Source organism: Rhinopithecus roxellana, chromosome 10, assembly GCF_007565055.1.
Source record: "Rhinopithecus roxellana isolate Shanxi Qingling chromosome 10, ASM756505v1, whole genome shotgun sequence".
Taxonomy (NCBI): Eukaryota; Metazoa; Chordata; class Mammalia; order Primates; family Cercopithecidae; genus Rhinopithecus; species Rhinopithecus roxellana.
The window spans coordinates 84,471,688-84,493,725 of NC_044558.1; the positions used below are offsets into that span (position 1 = coordinate 84,471,688).

At 47.3% G+C, this 22,038-nt stretch overlaps 1 protein-coding gene across 2 annotated transcripts in view; it reads right to left on the bottom strand.

Moving 5' to 3' along the window:
• P2RX7 (purinergic receptor P2X 7) overlaps positions 1 to 22,038 on the bottom strand; it is a 57,545-nt gene that overhangs the window by 28,164 nt on the left and 7,343 nt on the right. For both annotated transcript variants that reach the window (XM_010368321.2, XM_030938769.1), the window contains exons 2-4: positions 7,184 to 7,352; positions 6,004 to 6,072; positions 1,130 to 1,202 (exon numbers count right to left, since the gene is read on the bottom strand). In XM_010368321.2, the coding sequence (XP_010366623.1) occupies positions 1,130 to 1,202; positions 6,004 to 6,072; positions 7,184 to 7,352 (311 nt within the window). The remainder of the gene's footprint in view (positions 1 to 1,129; positions 1,203 to 6,003; positions 6,073 to 7,183; positions 7,353 to 22,038) is intronic.

The following is a 22,038-nucleotide window of genomic DNA, read 5'->3' on the forward strand; positions in this document are numbered from 1 at the left end:
AGTATAAATGGACTAGAACATGGCCTCTCCAAAGGGCACAAGTCCCTCAAGGGGTACACAGCCTGTCCAAGATGCGCCAAGCCATGAACTAAGCATGGCGCATCTTCCTGGAGTGTCAGGATGATTAACCGGTTTCCAAGGGAGAATTAATTAAATAGTGAGAAATGTTAAAATAATCTTTATACCAACTCGAATACACATATAGTATGGAGTAGAATGCAGTAATGGGCATATGCCTTTTTGTGTGCATTTGCATTATAACCACTGATTTTTTTTTTTTTTTTGCAGTATTTTGAAAATTGTCCTGTGCTTTTTTTTTTTTTTTTTTTTACGGAGTCTAGTTTTGTCACCCATGCTGGAATGCAGTGGCACGATCTTGGCTCACTGCAACCTCCGCCTTCCAGGTTCAAGTGATTCTCATGTCTCAGCCTCCCAAGTAGCTGGGATTATAACCATGCACCACCATGCCTGGCTAATTTTTGTATTTTTAGTAGAGATGCGGTTTCACCATGTTTTCCAGGCTAGTCTCGAACCCCTGACCTCAAGCATCCATCTGCCTCACCCTCCCAAAGTGCTGGGATTACAGGCACGAGCCTCTGCACCCAGTGCCCTGTGCCTTTCTAAATTAAAACATGAGATAAAGAAATTCTGCAGGTTTCACCATAGCATTGTTCTTAGATATAAATAAAATCAAAAGTAAAATAAAACAGTACAAAAAATTTTTGAAAAGTAAAAAATAAAATAAAATAAAAACTTTGCAGGTGAATATGGGTATTACTGCCAGGTTCCCTGGGGGTATAAGTTCATGGTCCTCAACCTTTGAGGAGATTCAGGGGAAGTTTAGAATATTCAGATGATACTATAGGCCATGTGATTTTTCTACTGATTAGAACCTGAATCTGCTGGGTTTTTAGGAGCTTCTCTCATTGGAAAACTGGAGTCATGTTTACAGTCAGCAGCTGGTCTGCTGGGGACAGAGCCAAAGCATGGGCAGACTCGCCTCTGGCTTGGTGATGGTGGAAGAGGACAGCTGAGAGCAGAGGCTGAAGACCTGAACTGGGCATCACAAATGTCACCAAGAGGCCTGACCATCCAACCCTAGGGTCTCGGGAAAAGAAACAGAAGGTACCTTTGCTCTGTGGGTCCATCCATCCCTTTTTACAACCCCGGTCAGAGGAGCAGAGCGTCCTGCGGGTGGGATACTGCAGAGAGAAGGATGAGAGAATGGGGAGTAAGTGACATGTGTTACTAAGACATGGAGAAGAGATTCGATATCCACCAGGATGTGCACACGAATGCTTAGAGCAGCACTACTCAGAACTGCCAAAAAGTGGAAACCACGCAAGTGTCCACTGACAGATGAACGGACAAATAAAATGTGGCACGTTCATACACAGGATCTTATTTAGCCGTAAGAAGGATGAAGCGCTGACGCAGTGTACAACATGGATGGACCTTGAGAACATGATGCTGAGTGAAAGAAGCCAGACACAAAAGGCCACACCATGTACGATTCTATTTATAGGAAATGTCCAGAAGGCATCTATAGAGACAGAAAGCAGATTGGGTGGTGGCCAGGGACCAGGGGAAGGGGAGAATGGGGAGTGACTGCTTATGGGTTTGGGATTTCCTTTGTGGGGGATGAAAATGTTCTGGAGGCCGGGCGCCATGGCTCATCACGCCTGTAATCCCAGCACTTTGGGAGGTCAATCACCTGAGGTCAGGAGTCTGAGACCAACCTGTCCAATGTGGTGAAACCCCATCTCTACTAAAAATACAAAAATTATCAGGCATGGTGGTGTGCGCCTGTAATCCCAGCTACTAGGGAGGCTGAGGCAGGAGAATCGCTTGAATGCGGGAGGCGGAGGTTGCAGTGAGCTGAGATTGTGCCACTGCACTCCAGCCTGGGTGACAAGAGCAAAACTCCACAAGGAAGGAAGGAAAGGAAGGAAGGAAGGAAGGGAGGGAGGGAGGGAGGGAGGGAAGGAGGAGGGAAGGAAGGAAGGAAGAAAAAAAAAGAAAAGAAAGAAAGGAAGATGTTCTGGAATTAGATGGTGGTGATGGTTGCACAACTCTGTGAATATACCAAAACCACTGAATTGTACACTTTAAAATGGTGGGGTTTATGGTATGTAAATTATATCCCAATAAAAATGAATAAAAATGGGTAAAGCAGAAGTCTGGGCAGCTAGGAATCACTTTCAGGGATGCTGGCTGGGGTGGAGGACAGGTGGTTTGGTCCAAGTGGCCCTGTGGCTGAAAGGACTAAGCAGGGCAAACAGGTGCGGAGACTCAGCAGGACACATGGAACTGAGAGACATTGGCCAGGGCACTCGCCTGGCCCAAGAAAACGAGACCAGCTGGGTCTCAGGGCTGAAGGACAGAACCTGGAAGACAGAAATGAGCTGCCCTGGTTTATGCATATTTCTCTTCCTGTTTTCTAGGGAGCAGACTTCATGGCCAGTCGTGAGGAAGCCAGAATATGACATAGGTGTGAAAATAGCCTCTGCTCCTTGTCATCTGTGCAATTTGTGGCTTCTACAGTGATTCAGGCCAAGGACCTAGGTCTTGGACCCAGGTATACCTGGTTCAGCAGTAGCTGCACCATTTTCTAGCTGAGAGACCTCAGCCAACTCACTCACTTCTCTGAGCCTCAGTTTCCTCATCTGTAAAAGCAGGGTGAACAGATTTGCCTTTTTTTTTTTTTTTTTTTGAGACAGAGTCTTGCTCTGTTGACCAGGTTAGAGTGCAGTGATGTGATCTTGGCTCACTGTAACCTCCACCTCCTGGGTTCAAGCAATTCTCCTGCCTCAGCCTCCCAAGTAGCTGGGATTACAGGCACATGCCACCATGCCTGGCTAATTTTTGTAGTTTTAGTAGAGATGATTTTTTACCATCTTGGCCAGGCTGGTCTTGAACTCCTGACCTCGTGATCCGCCTGCCTCAGCCTCCCAAAGTGCTGGGATTACAGGCATGAGCCACCGTGCCCAGCCAACAGATTTGTCTTGCATGGTTGTTGTGAAGATTAAATGAGTTATGAAAAGAAAGGGTTTAGCACATAGTACATGCTCAATGAATGTTTCTTGTAGTTTTCAAACTCTGTCATGATCTCTTTATTTCCCAGGCTGCCTTAGTCACATGGCATGCTGTTGGTCTCCTCCCCTTGTGACTCCCCAAATTAGACTATGAACCCTTTGAATACAGAGCAAAGGTCATATCTTTGTAGCCCATGTGCCTGGCAAATAGTAGGTCTTGATAGTCATGGAAGGAAGGAATGTGTGATCATTCACTGTTGCTCATGGAAAGTTACATTTTCATTATCAACTGGAGATGAATCTCAGGAAAGAAGAGAAATCAATTTTATTTTGCTCTCCAAAAGGAATTCTAAAATAAAATAAAAAAAAACAGCATTAGTTTTGTTGTAATCTTCTCTTTTGTGATTGTTGCATGGATTAAAGATGGCCACAAATTCTTGGTCACTTTCCCCATTGAGAAGTGGAGTGTTTCCTCTCCTTTCTGAAGCTGAACCTGTGCTGTGACTGCAAAACCAATAGAAGCAGCAGAAGGAACACTGTTGCCAGTTCCAGGCCTACGCCTTAAGAAGGCCAGGAAGCTTCTATTTTTTTGTTTTGTTTTGTTTTGTTTTGTTTTGTTTTGAGGAACCTGAGCCACTATTGGAAAGTTTGACTACCCTGCTGGAGAGACAATGTGGAGAGACCTTGAAGAGAGGGAAACTCTTAGGGGTTCCCAGAGAGGAAGAGATGTCTAGCTATCCCTGGGTGCCAATTGAGGCTCCAAGGGATGCCAACCCCAGCTGCCATCTGACTGCAGCTCCTTGAGAGATCCCTAGTGACATCAGTAGAAGAACTACCCAGCTGAACTCAGTCAACCACTGAACTGTGGAAGTTAATAAAATGCTTGTGTTAAGCCCACCATGATCAGGGTAGTTTGTTTTGAAGCCACAGGTAACTGGAGCAAATATCTATTCAGGTTGGTGTGTAACTGGAACTTGGTCATATTTACCGAGACAACCAGAGATAGAAGGGTGTTGATGGGCAGAGAGAGGTGAATGTCCAATTAGACCAGCCCAAACCAGCCTGGAGCATAAGTTAATATCCCAAAGTGTCACATGTGCTCTCTGGGCTGGCAGTGCCTCCATGGAACCTGTTGGGTTCCAGCCACTCTGAGTGACATCCCTTCTGAGGAGTAACATGTCATTTGAATCATAACAGCTGACATTCACTGAGTGCTTATAATGTACTATGCCTTGTTTTAAGCATGTCACAGGTATTCACTCATTTGTTTCAACGATCTGAACACCTTGGTTTTGTTCTCAGCCCCATTTTATAGATGCACACAACTTGGCACAGAGAGGTGAAGAGTCACCTGCCTGAGGTCACAGAGCTAAGAATTTTAAGTTTTGAACCTTTAGCAGTCTAGCTTCTGAGCCCAGGCTCTTAATCTCTGGGCTATCCTAACTCTCTTTCTTCCAAGTCTCAGTAACTCCAAAAGTGTCTTTATGTGTACATGGGGGTGGAGTGTGGTGTAGAGATGACCAAAGGATGGGACAAAAGAGAACCAGGGCCCCCAAACTGGACTGGAGACAGAACACTGCTGGGAAGGGAGACAGAAGGGAGGGCTTGGCTGGCCTGGCTGTCAGAGATTTCACCTGAACAGCAAGGACAGTTAAGGGGCGATGAGGACTAAACAAAGAAAGAAAGCTCTCCTTTTAGGGGGAGTGTTATCAAGATAGACACCAAGGGAAAGTTATCTTGGTTCTGAGTTTGGGTACAAATGATGGCAAAGACTGTACTCAAAGACAGCACTTTTGCCCAGAGTTCCTGGACACTCAGGAAGCTAGACCTTGTTGCCAGAGTGGGCCCGTGAGCAAAACCCCACCGGCAGGGCTGGGCCTACTCATCCGTGGAGGATCTGGCTGGGTACCACCAGCGCTGCTGCAACTGTCAGTGTTGGGAATGGTCCCTGGTACAGCACAGTTACATGACCTGAGAGGGGAGGCTGGGAGGTTGGGAGTTGCTGGTAATGCCTAGCGGTAACACGCTGGTATAGATAAACTTAGAAAAATAGCTGGTTTTCATCTTGAAGAGCAGAGAGCAGGATGGTGAGGTACAGAATGGGACAAATACAGTTTTTGTTTTGTTTTGTTTTTAGAGACAAGGTCTCACTATGTTGCCCAGGCTGGTCTTGAACTCCTGGGCTCCAGTGATCCTCCTGCCTTGGCCTCCCAAAGTGCTGGGATTATAGGTGTGAGCCACCGTGCCTGACCCAGAATAAAACAAATATGATTTGATAGGGGAGAAGCTCTTCCAGAAAGAGGCAGCATTGTGGAGAGGGCAGAGCCAAGCTGGGAAAGATTGTCTGGGTTGGTGGCAGGGAGCTATGGGGGCCCATGCACCTGATGGAGAGGCTGAGACTCTAAGAAGTGGGTGAATGAGCAAGAGAGCTGTGTGCCAGGGTTTCCCAAAACTGGCCGTGCAGACAGTTCGCTGTGAACCATGGTAGGAGAAGCTGTGAGTGAGCACACTCAGGTCCTAACCCTGGCTGTGCCTGCAGCAAGCTGTGTGACCCTGGGGAAGTCACAACCTCTCTGAATCTGTGTTCTGGTTTGTAAAATGCCATTTTTCTCCTAAAGTCATTGTGAGCCTCGAAGCAAATGTGAAATGTTATGCAAATGCCAAGAATCACCATTGTCATAAGCTGCGAAGAGAGCCAGAGATAGAAAGAGCAGGGTTGACGTCTGCATGGGTCCCTAGTGCTAGAACCGGAGATTGAGGCAGGCAGACAAAGATCTGGTGGCCATGGAGAGACACTGCCATGTGTTCTCTCCCTTCCTCCACTCAGCCCAGCCCTACCCCAGAAAAGAGGCCGGTAAATATTTGTGGGCTGAAATACACCCCAGGGTCCTAATTTCTGCTTCTTCTGACTTGCACCTCCTCCAGGAACTCGTACGACCTGACTCACCACTCCAGGTCCCCTCCTTACCTCGGGACATAACCGCTGCTGTTGGCCTTCTGTTTTGAGAAAGTTTGTCATCACGAAGAAAGAGTTCCCCTGTGGAGAAGGAGAGGCTAAGGAAATGCAAAGCCTTTGAAAAGAGAACTACTTAATTATAATAATCCAGCTTGCTGGGCGAACCTCTCCACTTTTCTAAGCTTCTAGAAATCAGGGTCTGTGGGCAACTTGGAATATGCCGAGGGCTTAACATCAAAGCTGGACGGGCAGCCCTGCTGAGCTGAGGGAGAGCGAAGGGGCATTTGCATGGGTTGAGGAGTCATTTGCCACTGGAGTCTCAAAAGCAGCCTTTTCGTGTTTTTTTTTTTTTAACACCGTAAAATCTCATTAAATTGAAACTCAAGAGACCTGGGGAGGCAAGGGTAGGGGAGCAGCCTTCATCAGAACACTGTTCAGATTTTCCCGGACTTTAATGAAAGGCACTAGGCATCCCACCACCTGAGCAATCACAGGATTTTAATGACCGACTGTTAGAAACAAATAGATAGCAACTTGGGCTTTATAGGGTTTTGCAAAGCATTTTAGCTCCCCAGGCCACAAACGTGCCCCTTCGTCCCTCCCGCCCCCTTCTCTGTTTTTTGGCCTCCTCAACCCTACTTTAATTTCTTCTTTTTGACAATTCTGCTTTCATTTTCCCTGCTTGCAAATTTAGAAGTCACACGCCTTCTCTCAGTGACCGATGCCTTTCTTCTTTTTGTCATTTACATCCTTTCTTGGTGGAAAAATGTACCCAAGAATGGTCTCCTGGAGTCGTTTTTGTTGATAAAACGCCACACAATCTAGAAGGGCTGGTACTCTTCGGTAGAAAGTTCTCTGTCCTTCTGAATCTAGGCAAACCTTGCTGGCTTGGTGGCTGTGCCTCTAAAAACTGCATATAAATCAAGTGTAAGGGAATCAAATCCTGTTTTCGATGTACCAGGACATGCGGCTATTTTGAGAAACCCTGTAGGACTTGATAAAGCAAAGGATTATCTCCTGGATCTCACCCAGGTTTGCAATTTTTAGGTTTTCTCAGTTGAGATGTTCACAGAGCTTTTAAAATAGGGCCAACGTTTTTTCTGGAGTGAGGCTCTAGATCCTAGGGGAAGGGAGCAAGGCCCTGGCGACGGTGACCAGCGACGAGCCTGGGAGAATGCTATGAGGTGCTTACCTGCAAAGGGAAGGTGTAGTCTGCAGTGTCAAAGACACTGTGCACCAACTTCTTCACTCCATTCTCCACGATCTCCTCTTTCACCTCTGCTATCCCCTTCACCTTGGTGTGCACAGAACTAATGACAGGCTCTTTCCGCTGGTACAACTTGTCACTCACCAGAGCAAAGCTAAATGGCAGACATGGGAAAGCATCAGTGGGAGGCATAGCACAGTGGGTTGGGATGCAGGTGCTGGAGGATGCAGAGCAAAGCTAAATGGCAGACATGGGAAAGCATCAGCGGGAGGCATAGCACAGTGGGTTGGGATGCAGGTACTGGAGGATGCAGGCACTTCCGTTCCAATCCTAGCTCTGCTGCATGACTTGCTTCCATGTGCGGTTTTCCCTCTCTGGACACTGGGAAGAATAGTCATACCTGCCTCATGGATTGCGAGGATGAAATGAGAGATGTCTGCAAACTCCTTTGCCCAGTATCTGGCACCTAGTGAGTACTTGCCACAGGAAAGCTACTGCCCCCAATCCTACTCTTTAATATTCTCTAACATGGACCCTCATAGATAGGACAGCTTCTCAAGTCAGAAAGTCCCGCCCCGGTAGGTTCGCCAGCTTTGTCTGGAGGTTCAGTAACACATCAGCACCTTCCAGTCTAAGACAGTGTCTGGTGCATTTTCAGAAACACCCACCTGCTTTATCAATAACATTAAAAATGGCAGCTACTCTCTCTCTCTCTCTTTTTTTTTTTTGAGACAGCGTTTTGCTCTTGTTGCCCAGACTGGAGTGCGATGGTAGGATCTCAGCTCACTGCAACTTCCACCTCCCAGGTTCAAGTAATTCTCCTGCCTCAGCCTCCCAAGTAGCTGGGATTACAGGCGTGAGACATTGCGCCCAGCCTCTCTCTTTTTTTTTTTTTTTTTTTTTTGTATTCCAGAGAAAGGGCCTTGCTCTGTCACCTAGGCTGGAGTACAGTGGCGTGGAGCTCACTGCAGCCTCCAACTCCCGAGCTCAAGTTGATCCTACCACCTCAGCCTCCTGAGTAGCTGGAACTACAGGTATGTACTACCACATTCAGCTAGTTTTTATTATTTTTTGTAGAGACGGGGCGGGTGGGGTCTCTTTATGTTGCCCAGGCTGGTCTCGAACTCTTGGCCTCAAGTAATTCTCCTGCCTCAGCCTCCCAACACGTGGTTACAGGTGTGGGCCACTGCACTAGGCTGCAGGAGCTGCTCTTTCTTGAGCACTTCATGTGTGCCAAGTGCTCTACATGCACCATCTCCTTGCTTTAACCCTCACAACAGTAGGAGATAGTTAGCGGGATTACCAGTATGCGCCACCGCACCTAGCCTAAAGGGTTTGTTTTATTACGTTTTTTTGAGATGGAGTCTTGCTCTGTAGCGCAGGCTGGAGTGCAGTGGCTCCATCTCAGCTCACTGCAACCTCTGCCTCCCGGGCTCAAGTGATTCTCCTGCCTCAGCCTCCTGAGTAGCTGGGATTACAGACACGTACCACCACACTTGGCTAATTTTTGTATTTTTAGTAGAGACAAGGTTTTGCCATGTTGGTCAGGCTGGTCTTGAACGCCCAATCTCAAGTAATCCACTCGCCTCAGCCTCCCAAAGTGCTGGGATTACAGGTGTGAGCCACCACGCCTGGCTAATTTTTCTATTTTTAGTAGAGACAAGGTTTCACCATGTTGGTCAGGCTGGTCTTGAAAGTCTAACCTCAAGTGATACACCTGCCTTGGCCTCCCAAAGTGCTGGGATTACAGGCATGACCCACCGTGCCCAGCCCTACAGGGTTTGTTTTAAATGTTTTGTTTACTCATTCAGACTTTACTTATTTAGTCCCTTCTCTCTGCCCAGCTGCTAAGTGATATTAGCAAGTCTAAGATGATGGCTGCCCTCTATAAGCTGACCTTGGGAAGCTGAGACAGAGTGGGCCAAGACTCAGTCCCAGCTGTTCTCCACCTTGGCTGTGTAACCACCCAGGGAGCTTTCAAAATTGCAGGTCCCCAGTCCCATTCCTGGAGACTATGATTCCATGGGTCAGGGGAGTTATCCAGATACCCACATATTTTTAAACAGTTCCCAAGTGATTCTAATGCATAGCCAGGGCTGAGAACCACTAGTAGGCTCCTGAAAAGACAGCTCAGGTTTGACAATAGCAAGTACATTTGAAGAAGAGCATTCCCCATGACCCAGCAATACAACTCTTATGTATGTGCCCTAGGGAAACTCTTGTACAGTGCCGGAGGAGCTATGGGCCAGAATGTTTCTGCAGCATTGCTTGTAAGAGGGAAAGCAGGAAATAACCTAAATGTACTCAAACAACGAATGGATAAATAAATTGTTGGATTCATACAATGAGATGCTTTGGGCCAGGCACAGTGGCTCACGCCTGTAATTCCAGAACTTTGGGAGGCTGAGGCAGGTGGATCACCTGAGGTCAGGAGTTCGAGGCCATCCTGGCCAATATGGTGAAAACTTGTCTCTACTAAAAATAAAAATTAGCTGGGTACGGTGGCGTGAGCCTGTAATCCCACCTACTCGGGAGGCTGAGGCAGGAGAATTGCTTGAACCTGGGAGATGGAGGTTCCAGTGAGCTGAGATCGCGCCACTGCACTCCAGCCTGGGCGACAAGAGCGAAGCTCTGTCTCAAAAAACAAAACAAAACAAAAAACAAAGAACAAAAATTTGCTGGATGTGGTGGCACATGCCTGTAGTCCCAGCTACTCTGGAGGCCAAGGTGGGAGGATTGCTTGGGCCCAGGAGGTCAAAGCTATAGTAAGTTATGATTGCACCCCTGTACTCCAGCCTGGGCAACAGAGTGAGACCCTGTCTCAAAATAATAATAATAATAAAATAATTTTTAAAAATGGGATGCTTTGCAGCAGTGAAAATGAATCGACTAGGCTGGGCATAGCGAATCACACCTGTAATCTCGGCATTTTGGGAGGCCAAGGTGGGTGGATCACTTGAGGTTAGGAGTTCAGGACCAGCCTGACCAACATGGTGAAACTCTGTCTCTACTAAAAATATAAAAAATTAGCCGGGCATGGTGGCATGCACCTGTAATCCCAGTTACTCAGGAGGCTGAGGCAGGAGAATCGTTTGAACTGGGGAGGTGGAGGTTGCAGGGGGCCAAGGTCACACTACTGCACTCCAGCCTGGGTGAGTAACATTGATGAACCTTGAAAACTATATAATTTATGGCTGGAGTTCAAGTGATTCTCCTGCCTCAGCCTCCCGAGTAGGTGGGATTACAGGCTCGCGCCACCACACCCAGCTAAGTCAAAGAGACCAGTCACAAAAGGCTACATATTGTATAATTCCATTTGTATGAAACATCCAGAATAGGTAAAACCACAGAGACAGAGAGTAGATTGGTGGTTGCAGGAAACAGAGGGGAGAGAAATGGGGAGTGACTCCTAAGGGGCATGGGGCGTCCTTTTGGGGTGATGAAAATGTTCTGGAATAGATAGATGTGGTGGTTGCACAGCACTGTGAATGTCCTAAATGCCACTGAATTGTTCATGTTTACAGTGGTTAATTTTGTTATGTGAATTTTACCCCAATAAAAAATTATATTTTTTACATATGTAGACATATATGTGCTGTACAAGTATTAAAACAAACAAGGGAATGACAAATGTCAAATTCAGGATTTCTTTTAGGCTGGGCATGGTGGCTCATGCCTGTAATCCCAGCACTTTGGGAGGCCGAGGCAGGTGGATCATCTGAGACCCTGGGTTCGAAACCAACCTGGCAAACATGGCAAAACCCTGTCTCTACTAAAAATACAAAAATTAGTCAGTTGTGGTGGCGTGTGCCTGTAGTCCCAGCTACTCCGGAGGCTGAGGCAGGAACCCGGGAGATGGAGGTTGCAGTGAGCCGAGATGGCACCACTGCACTCCAGCCTGTGTGATAGAGTGAGACTCCGTCTCAAAAAGAAAAAAAAAAAAAAGGATTTCGTTTAGAGATGGAGTCTTGCTATGTTACCTATGCTGGAACACAGTGGTCATTTCACAGGTGCAGTTAGCACACTACCACCACAAACTCCTGGGCTCAAGTGATCCTCCCAGTAGGATGTTTATAAAACAAAAGGAAAGAGAATGGGATGAAGGATGAGTTTGCAGGGAGCAAAACTGGATTAGTAATGCTTTATTTCTTAACTTGGATGGTGGTACGTGGGTGTTATATTATTCACAATATATTTTAGTATTTCCATAACGTTTATTTATTACTTATTTGAGACGGAGTCTTACTCTGTTGCCCAGGCTGGAGTGCAATGGTGTGATCTCGGCTCACTGCAACCTCCGCTTCCCAGGTTCAAGCGATTCTCCTGCCTCAGCCTCCCAAGTAGCTGGGATTACAGGCACCCACCATCATGCCCAGTAATTTTTGCATTTTTAGTAGAGACAGGGTTTCCCCATGTTGGTCAGGGTGGTCTTGAACTCCTGACCTCAGGTGATCTACCCGCCTTGGCCTCCCAAAGTGTTAGGATTACAGGTATGAGCCACTGCACACGGCCAACATTTATTTAAAAAGAAGGATTTTCAAGAAAGATGTTGGGGTAAGAGATCCAGATTTGAGACCCAATCAGCATATATGAGATAGAGCTATTAAATAGAATTCCATAGACAAATATGATAACACTTGCTCAATAATACATTTCAGCCCAGCATCCCAACACATACATGGTGTGTACAGCGCTCTCATACTGGATGTTGCAATGTTCTCCTGGAACAACACTTGGTCATGTGACCCACCATTTGGGAAGCTCAGTTCTGATCTCTCATGTTCATTCCAGAACGTGCAACATATGATCGATCAGCCTTAATGGAGTCAGGCCCTCTCCTGAACAGAAAACCTGTCTCTGTGTCATCATGAACATGTAAATTTTAAGAATTAAAATGCTTCAGAGCTGCATCAAAGACAAAAAGGGAATGAAAGCGAGTTTGCACACTTTACCTGTCAGGGGGATACCGTGATCATGAAAGTGAGTTTGTGGTGTCCTCCTTCTGGAAAGAAAGTGCTAATGACTATCCCAGAAATACTCTCCCAACCTTGCTTGGTGACTAAGGCAAGCCATGTCACCCCTCCAGGTGGTCGGTTTAATCCCTGAATGAAGAGAGAACTCCCAGCCTCCCCAGTCCCCATGACCTTTTTGCTGTAAGAGGCTATCCTGTTATTCATTCTGTAGCAGGCAAAGCCGCTGGTGCCTGGAGCTAACAGGAGTGTGAAGAACCTAGGGATTTCACTGGGCTGGGGAGGAGGGGTAAGTTGTGGGGCGGGAGGATGTGCGCCACCTATAGTCGCAGCTACTTGTTAGACCAAGGTAGGGAGGATCCCTTGAGCCCAGGAGTTCAAGACAAACCTAGGCAACACAGTGAGACTTCAGTCTCTAAAAAAGAAGACGAAGAACAAAGCTGGAAAGATTCTGGGAAGTAGAAGAGAGCTAACGGGAGGGAAGCCAGGGCCATTGATATGGTTTGGCTGTGTCCCCACCCAAATCTCATCTTGAATTGTAGCTCCCATAATTTCCATGTGTTGTGGGAGGGGCCTGGTGGGAGATCACTGAATCATGGGGGCGGTTTCCCCCATACTGTTCTCATGGTAGTTAATAAATCTCATGGAATCTGATGGTTTTATAAGAGGTTTCTTCTTTTGCTTGGCTCTCATTCGCTTTTTGCCTGCCACCATGTAAGACATGCCTTTCACCCTCTGCCATGATTGTGAGGCCTCCCTGGCCATGTGGAACTGTGGGCCCATCAAACCTCTTTCCTTTATAAATTACCCAGTCTTGGGTATGTCTTTATTAGCAGTGTGAGAACAGACTCATACAGCCATCAAGGAGCATTCACAGGCACGTCTGGCTGAGGAGGAGCCCTGGAGTGGCAGGGAAATAAGGATGGAGGGTGAGGTTGGGCCCATGGGACCCTCAGGCAGCTTGCTCTGGACCCACCAAATGGAGATAAAGGTGCCCATCATAAAGTCGTTCTTCAGAGCCTCAGCCACATGCTCTGAACATAAGTGACTGTCACAGACTTACACTGGCATTGCAGGTAGGATGGGCCCCATGCCAGCATGGTTAGATTGTTCTTCAAGCTCTGCAGGGAGGACCTGCCTTTCAGCAAAGTTCCTCTCCACCTGACAGCCCCTGGGCTTCCAGAGCAAAGGTGACATCAGAGGGCTGAGCCCCCAAAGTGTATCCCTTGTATCTCTTAGTTCACGCCTAATGCAGGCCAACAAACGTCTTCATGGACCCCTAAAGAACGGTAGCGCCAGGCACTGTGCCTGCAGTACGGCACGGAGAAGCTTGGTGTGCAGCCTCTGCATCTCTTATTTAAAATCCTAAGAGGAGAATCTGATCAGGTCCATCGCTGGTCCAGCTGGCCATGGTGGGGGCTCAGCAAGGGGCGAGGACCCAAGAGATGCTCTGAGAAGAAAGTGGCGGGGAGCCAGCACCCACCCCCAAGGCAAGTTAAATCCTGATTGTATTAATTTCTGGTTGTTGCTCTAACAAATTACCACAAACTTGGTGGCTTTCAACAACACTAATTTATTCTTTTGCAGTTTTGGGGGTCAGATTCCTAAAGTCAGTCTAACAGAGTAAAAATCAAGGGTTAAAAAGAAAAAATATAAGTTAAGATCACAGCTGGGTGCAGTGACTCACGCCTGTAACTCCAGCACTTTGGGAGGCTGAGGCAGGTGGATCATTTGAGATCAAGAGTTTGAGACCAGCCTGGGCAACATGGCAAAACCCCATTTCTACTAAAAATGCAAAAATTAGCCAGGTGAGGTGGTGAGCGCCTATAATCCCAGCTACTTGGGAGGCTGAGGTGGGAGAATCGTTTGAACCTGGGAGGCGGAGGTTGCAGTGAGCCAAGATTACGCCATTGCACTCCAGCCTAGATGACAGAGCAAGACTCTGTCTCTAAATAAATAAATAGAAAGATCCCAGTACAAGTCATTCCCATAGGCAATGGGAGTGTCTTCTAGATATCGCTTTATGTCCACGCCTAGACACATGAATAGATATACTGATGTTACAAACATGGCTGCAGGCTGTTTTGTAACTTGTTCTTTTTACTCAATAATACGTTATTAATTCTTTCTATGACAGTAAAGACAGATCTGTGATAAAGATAGATCTGTGATACACAGTCATTCTCAGTGGCTAAAGAGTATCCTAGTGTTTAGATTGAATGTATGAAACGGCCCATTTTGACTGGGTGCGGTGACTGACGCCTGTAATCCCAGAACTCTGGGAGGCTGAGAAAGGCAGATCACTTGAGGCCAGGAGTTCAAGACCAGCCTGGCCAACATGGTGGAAACACCATCTCTACTAAAAATACAAAAATTAGCTGGGCATGGGGGTGCACACCTGTAATCCCAGCTACTTGGGAGGCTGAGGCAAGAGAATTGCTTGAACCCGGGAGACAGAATTTGCAGTGAGCCAAGATTGTGCCACTGCACTTCAGCCTGGCCACAGAGTGAGACTGTCTCCAAAACAAACAAACAAACAAAACTGCCCATTTTGCATTTTGCAGGCCATAGCTATAGAATATCGGCAGCTCCATACGGTTCAAGCTAAAAGGTACATTGTGCTAATTTGCCAACCAGCCTTCAGGGATGGATAATTACTGGAACCTTTGTTCAATTTTCCCAATTATAAACATTTTTGGTAACCCTAATATAGTCCTTACCATATGCCAACCACTCTTCTAAGTCCATTTTGCTAACATATATTAACTCTTGCAATCCTTACTCTCCCCCATCAAAAACGAAAGCAAAACCAAAAACAAACAAACAAACAAACCCCAACTCTATGAGGAAGGTACTAGTATTACCTCCACCTGATAGCTAAATAAACTGTGGCATGAATGAAGTGAGAAGCTTGTCCAAGGCCACGTAGTAAATAGCAGCACCAGCTCCAAACACAGCCACGTGGCTTTGCAGCCTCAGCTTTCTTAAATGCTACAGTAAATGGAATTCTTTTTCCAATATCCTTTTCAGATGTTCATTGCTGGTATAAAAAAAAAACACACACACACAATTAATTTTTGTGTGTTTATCTTGTTCCTTGCAACTTGACTGCAGTGGTTTCTTTGCTCTAACAGTTTTCTTGTGAATTCTTTGGAATTCTCCCTATATGGGATGGTGCCACCTGTAACTAAAGGTAGTTTTACTTCATCCTTTCCCATCTGGATGCCTGTTATTGCTTTTTCTTGCCGAATTGCTCTGGCTAGAACTTCCAGTACAATGTTTAACAGCAGTGGTGAAAAGTGGGCATCCTTGTCCTGTGCCTCATCTCATGCTGTGCTCCTAACCACTGTGCTTACTGTCTGTTCACCCCGCATTCATGTTGCCAGGAATCCCTGCACAAGCTTCTTCTCACACCTAAGGCATTAAGTCCATAGGACAACTTCTGGGTCAAAGGGTGTGCACATTTTATATCTGAGTTCATTTTCCCAAATCACAAAAGCTTGAACCATTTCATGCTTCTATCAGCAAAGCAAGAGTGTGCACACTGCCTCTTCGGAGGGGCTTGGCCCAGCTCAGTGGCTCATGCCTGTAATTCCAGCACTTTGGGAAGCTGAGGCGGGCGGATCACTGGAGGTCAGGAGTTCAAGACCAGCCTGGCCAACATGGTGAAACCCCGTCTCTACTAAAAATACAAAAAATAACCAGGCATGGTGATGTGTGCCTGTAATCCCAGCATTCGGGAGGCTGAGGCAGGAGAATCGCTTGAAACCAGGAGGCAGAGGTTGCAGTGAGCCGAGATTGCACCATGCCCTCCAGCCTGGGCGACAGAGTGAGACTCCATCTCAAAAATAAAAAAAAAAAAAGAGGGGCTTGACAAATAAGAGGACTGTCATGTGAACTTGGCTGGGACAGTAGAGGGTCTGGTAGCCAGGCTGGGAGCACATGGCCCATAGGATGGGGGATGTGAGTTTGAAGAAGAGGAGAGACATAGTAGCAGTGTGCAGCCATTTGAAGAGTAGAAGAGGGACACAAGGCAGAACTCTAACCAAAGGCAAAAGTTACGGGGAGATAGACTGTGGCTCAGTATAAGGAAGAAATGTCTAACAGGGCAGTCCCAGAGCAGAACAAGCTTTCCTTGTGGTTGCTGCTGGTGATGGTGAGGAAGATGATGAAGATAATTTTCATTTACCCCATCAACTTTCCTTTCTCTCCTGTCCCATTTCCATCTGCATTTAAACATCATTTCTCCTCTTAAAAATGCCTCCCCTCCCCAGCTTAATCCCTCCTACCACCACTCCATTCCTCTTTTCTTTATAGCCAAATCACTACTTTGGGAGGCTGAGGCAGGTGGATCACGAGGTCAGGAGTTTGAGACCAGCCCGGCCAACATGGTGAAACCCTGTCTCTACTAAAAATACAAAAAATTAGCCGGTGTGGTGGCACATGCCTGTAATCGCAGTTACTTGGAGGGCTGAAGCAGGAGAATCGCTTGAACCTGGGAGGCGGAGGTTGTGGTGAGTGGAGATCACACCATTGCACTCCAGCCTGGGCAACAGAGAAAGACTGCGTCTCAAATAACTTAAAAAAAAAAAAAAAAAGAAAAAGAAAGAGTGAGTCATCACATCCACTTCCGCATCTCAATTCACTCACTCCTCTACCCATTCCAGTCTGGCTCCCACCCCCATCCCTTCTCTAAAGCCTCTCTTGCCAAGTAAACAACAACGTCATTGTCACTAAATCCAATAGATACATGACAGACCTGATCTTGCTGGAACTCTCAGCAGCAGTTGACACTGACTGTGACCATGCCCCACTTCCCTCACCTCCTTCCCTTAGCTTGCAGGAATCCACTTGTGCCTGACTTTCATTGGATCTCTGTGGCTACCCTTCTTAGAATCTTTTGGGGATTTCTGTGCTCCCACCCCTTAAAGGTTAGCACTCCTCGGGGGCGTGTTCTAGGCCCTTTTGCTTTCTCATCTACATCTTCTCCTGCTGGTCGGTTGCAGCTTCTTCCAGAGTTCTGGTTGTCATCTATATGCTGGTGATATAGAAACCTACATCTCAGCTCCAGATTTATATATCCAACCACCCATTCAACATCTCCATTTGTACATTCCATAGACACCTCAAACTCAATGCCTTCAGTTCTGACCTCATCTTCCACACCAAATTGGCTGTTTCTCCTGCATTTCCTATCCCAGCAAGCTATTCCAGCACCCATCAGTTGCCCAAGCCAGAAGCATGGCACATTCCTTGACTCATCCTCTCCCTCTTGTCCACCTACCCATTCAGTTGCCAAATCCTACTGTTTCACTTCCTAATATTGCTCAAATTCATCTACTTCTCTCTTCTGCCTCTATCACCTCCCCAGTGCAGGTCACCATCAGCTCTCAGATCTGGACATCCCAATAGTCTCCTAAATGGCCTCCATTCCTCCAGTCTCACCCTGTCCCCTCCACTCTCCACACTGCAATACTTTAGTGAGAGCATGGACTCTGGAGTGAGGTTCAATTTCAGCTCTACCGTTTACTGGCTACACGACCTTGGGCAAGTGACTTAACCTTTCTGAGTCATTGTTTCTTCTTCTGTAATAAGAGGATATTAGGGCTGGGTGCAGTGGCTCACGCCTGTAATCCCAGAACTTCGGGAGGCCAAGGCGGGTGGCTCATTGGAGGTCAGGAGTTCAAGACCAGCTTGGCCAACATGGTGAGATCCATCTCTACTAAAAGTACAAAAATTAACCAGGTGTGTTGGTGCACAACACACCTGGCTAATTTTTGTACTTTTAGTAGAGATGAGATTGCTGAGTAATCCCAGCTACTCAGGAATCTGAGGTAGGAGAATCGCTTGAATCCGGGAGGTGGAGGTTGAAGTGAGGTGTGATCATACCACTGCACTCCAGCCTGGGCGACAGAGTGAGACTCTGTCTCCCCCGCAAAACAAGAGGATATTAGTATTCTATTGGGCAGGGTTTCTAGTTCTAAACAACAGAATTCACTCTGCTGAGTTTAAGAAGAAAGATTGTCCAGAAAAGACAAATCTCCAGAGGCAGAGAGTAGATTCTTGGTTACCTGGGTTGAGCAACCATGGTGGGGAGTGACTGTTAATGGGTGTGAGGGCTCTTACTGGGCTGATGAAATGTTCTGAAACTGGATCGTGATGATGGTTGCACAACTTGGTAAATTTAGTAAAAGTCATTGAAATGTATATTTAAAACAGGCAATTTTATGATATGTAAGTTATACCTCAAAAAAGTTGTAAAAAGAGACTTTTTTTTTGAGATGGAGCCTCACTCTGCCACCAGGCTGGTGTGCAATGGCGTGACCTCGGCTCACTGCAACCTCCGCCTCCTGAGTTCAAGCAATTCTCCTGCCTCAGCCTCCCGAGTAGCTGGGATTACATGTGCCCCCAAAATACCCAGCTAATTTTTGTATTTTTAGTAGAGACGGGATTTCATCATGTTGGTCAGGCTGGTCTCGAACTCCTGACCTCAGGTGATCCACCCACTTAGGTCTCCCAGAGTTCTGGGATTACAGAGCCACTGCATTTGACTGATACTACTTTTTTTGAGATAAGGTCTCACTCTCTCACCCAGGCTGGAGTACAGTGGCACAAACACAATTCACTGCAGCCTCACCCTCCCAGGATCAAGCAATCCTTCCACCTCAGCCTTCCCAGTAGCTGGGACTACAGGCATGCAGCACCATGCCTGGCTAATTTTTTTTTTTTGAGACAGAGTTTCGCCTGTTGCCCAGGCTGGAGTGCAGCAGAGTGATCTCAGCTCGCTGCACCCTCCGCCTCCCAGGTTTAAGTGATTCTCCTGCCTCGGCCTGCCAAGTAGCTGGGATTACAGGCATCTGCCACCACGTTTGGGTAATTTTTTTTTTTTTTTTTTTTTTTTAGTAGAGATAGACTTTCACCATGTTGGCCAGGCTGGTCTTGAATGAACTCCTGACCCCAAGTGATCTGCCCACCTGGGCCTCCCAAAGTGCTGGGATTACAGGTGTGAGCCACCGTGCCCAGTCGCTCTGTCCCCCAGGCTGGAGTGCAGTGGCATAATCTTGGCTCGCTGCAATCTCTGCTTCCCAGGTTCTAGCGATTCTTTTGCCTCAGCCTCCTGAGTAGCTGGGACTACAGGCACATGCCCAGCTAACTTTTGTATTTTTAGTAGAGATAGGGTTTCACCATGCTGGCCAGGCTGGTCTCGAACTTCTGACCTCAAGTGATCTGCCTGCCTCAGCCTCCCAAAGTGCTGAGATTACAGGCATGAGCCACTGCACCCAGCCAAAGTTAACAATTTTGAGATGGTGAGAGGACCTTGTGTCATCCAGGTGTGCCCTAAATGCCATTACACATGTCCTTATAAGAGACAGGCAGAAGGAGATTTGACACACACAAAGAGGAGAAGGCCATATGAAAACAGGGCAGAGAGGTCTGAAGATGCTGGCTTTGGCTGGGCACAGCAGCTCCTGCCTGTAATCCCAGCACTTTGGGAGGCTGAGGCAGGAGGATCACGTGAGCCCAGGTGTTCAAGACCAGCCTGGGCAAGATGGCGAGCCTCCATGATATGGTAGAATTGACCTGACCCAATCACATGAGCCCCTTAAAACCAGAGAGTATTCTACTGGTCCCAGGAGAGAAGTCAGAGGTTTGAAGCATGAGAACAATGTGTTGTGTCATAGTAGGCTTGGAGATGGAGAGGACCACGTGGCGTGGAATATGGGAGGACTTCAGAATCTGAGAGTGGCCCCAGGCTGACAGCCAGCAAGGAGCAGAGCCCAGTCCTGCAGCCTCAAGGGATTGAATTTTGCCAACAACAAAAATGAGATTGGAAGTGAATTTTCCCCAGAGTCTCCAGACGGGAACTCAGCCCGCTGGCACCTTGGTTTAGGCTTGTGGGACTGTGTTAGTTTCCACTGCTTGTAACAAATAGAAATTAATCCAGCCTCAGACACCCCTCATTCCATAGGGCAGCTCACAGTGTGCAGTGGGAGTGGGGCCCTCTAAGGCAGGGTCCAAGGAAGGGGATCCCCTATTGTATGGGTCAAAGAGCAGTACTTCTCTCCATTCCTGAATTTGAATTCTGCGCACGCCCAGCATCCTGTGTTATTCCTTGTGTATCAAAATGTTGCCTGGGGCATATGTTTGGAAAGCTTGGGTCTCCTGTTGTGTCCCGGCCGCAAGGGAAACTGGGACATTCAGCTGTGACATGGATTGGGGGGGTTGGAACTCCTAACACAGAGCATTCCCTAAACATGGTTAGGCTGTTCAGGTCATGATCACCCACTCCCACAACCAATCTTCCAGGATTATGTAGGAGGATCAAATAGGCCAATACACTTCACATGCTAAGAACAGAACTCGACACATGCTAAGTCCTCAGCAGTACTCAGTAGGTGTTATATTTCAAGCAGAATGATCTCTCTAAAATGAAAACATGAGCATAAAACCCTTCATGTTTTCTGTATGTTTGAATATTTTCTAATAAGATGCTGGGAGCTGGGGGGACAGCTCTCCATGCTTTCTAGTGCCTGTGGGATGCAGCTCAAGGCGCTCCATGATCCGGCCCCTGCTGGCTTCTCCAGCCCCACTTTCTCTGCCATTGCACCGGCCAGCTGTGGGCCTGTGAAAAAGCTGGACAAACTGTTCCTTCCTCTTCCCAACACTGTGCTACCCACGCAGAGGGGCTGGGAGGCTCCAGTCCAGGGTGGGAGGCTGGGCTGGGGTGGCATCCCCAGAGGCCTGTGGGTGCAGGAGAGAAGCCTCCATCATTACCCCTCAAAACAAGAAAATCAGACACAGCGGTAGCTTTTCATAAGGCTACAGCCATTTATTTGAAAGAACCATGCTTATCTTTTGAGATGATGTGCTTCCAGCTATTTTAGTGTTAGACATGAAAAAAAGGATGTGGATAGATGGTAGTAGGCAGGTGTTTTAATTGCTTGTCTGATATCCTTGATTTATTTATTTATTCATTTATTTATTTATTTTTGAGATAGGGTCTCTCTCTGTCGCCCAGGTGGGAGTGCAGTGGTGCGATTTAGGCTCACTGCAACCTCTGCCTGCCGGGTTCAAGTGATTCTCCTGACTCAGCCTCCCAAGTAGCTGGGATTACAGGTGTGTGCCACCATGCCCGACTAATTTTTGTATTTTTAGTAGAGACAGGATTACGCCATGTTGGCCAGGCTGGTCTCGAACTTCTGACCTCAGGTGATCCGCCTGCCTCAGCCTCTCAAAGTGTTGGGATTACAGTCTTGAGCCACTGCGCCTGGTCCTTTATTTATTATTACATAAATATTTTAAGACAGGGTCTGTCTGTCACCTAGCCACAGCTCACAGCAGTCTCCACCTTTGCCTGGCCTCCTTCACAGTGCCATGTTAGTCCTCAAGCCTCTCCTTGGTTTTCTTCAAGTTGGTAAAAGGCATCATCGTACCTCAGGAACCCAGAGTCATCTTTCACCTCCTAGCAAATCTGTCAGTTCTGCCTCTAAAACACATCCCGGCTTTGTCCACCTCTCTCCAGCTCCGCCATCCCATTTTAGCCCAAGGCTCCGTCTCCTCACATCTGGTGACTCCAGGAACCTTCTCACTGGTCCCTCACCATCATTCTTGTCCCACCACACTCTGTGCTCTGCATCGTGACCCATAAGGCTTCTGGAAACATGAGTCAGATGCTTTCACTTCTCTGCATAACACTTTTCAGTGGCTTCCCATGGCACTGAAAATCAAACTGCAACTCTTCCCCCGACCTGCCCTCAGCTCTGGCTGCTCCCTCCTCTCTCCCCAGGTTCTGGGACATGCCGTCCTTGCTGTTCCTCCTGTGTTTCCAGATCTTTGCATTTACTGTTCTCTTCATGCTGTGTGTCACGT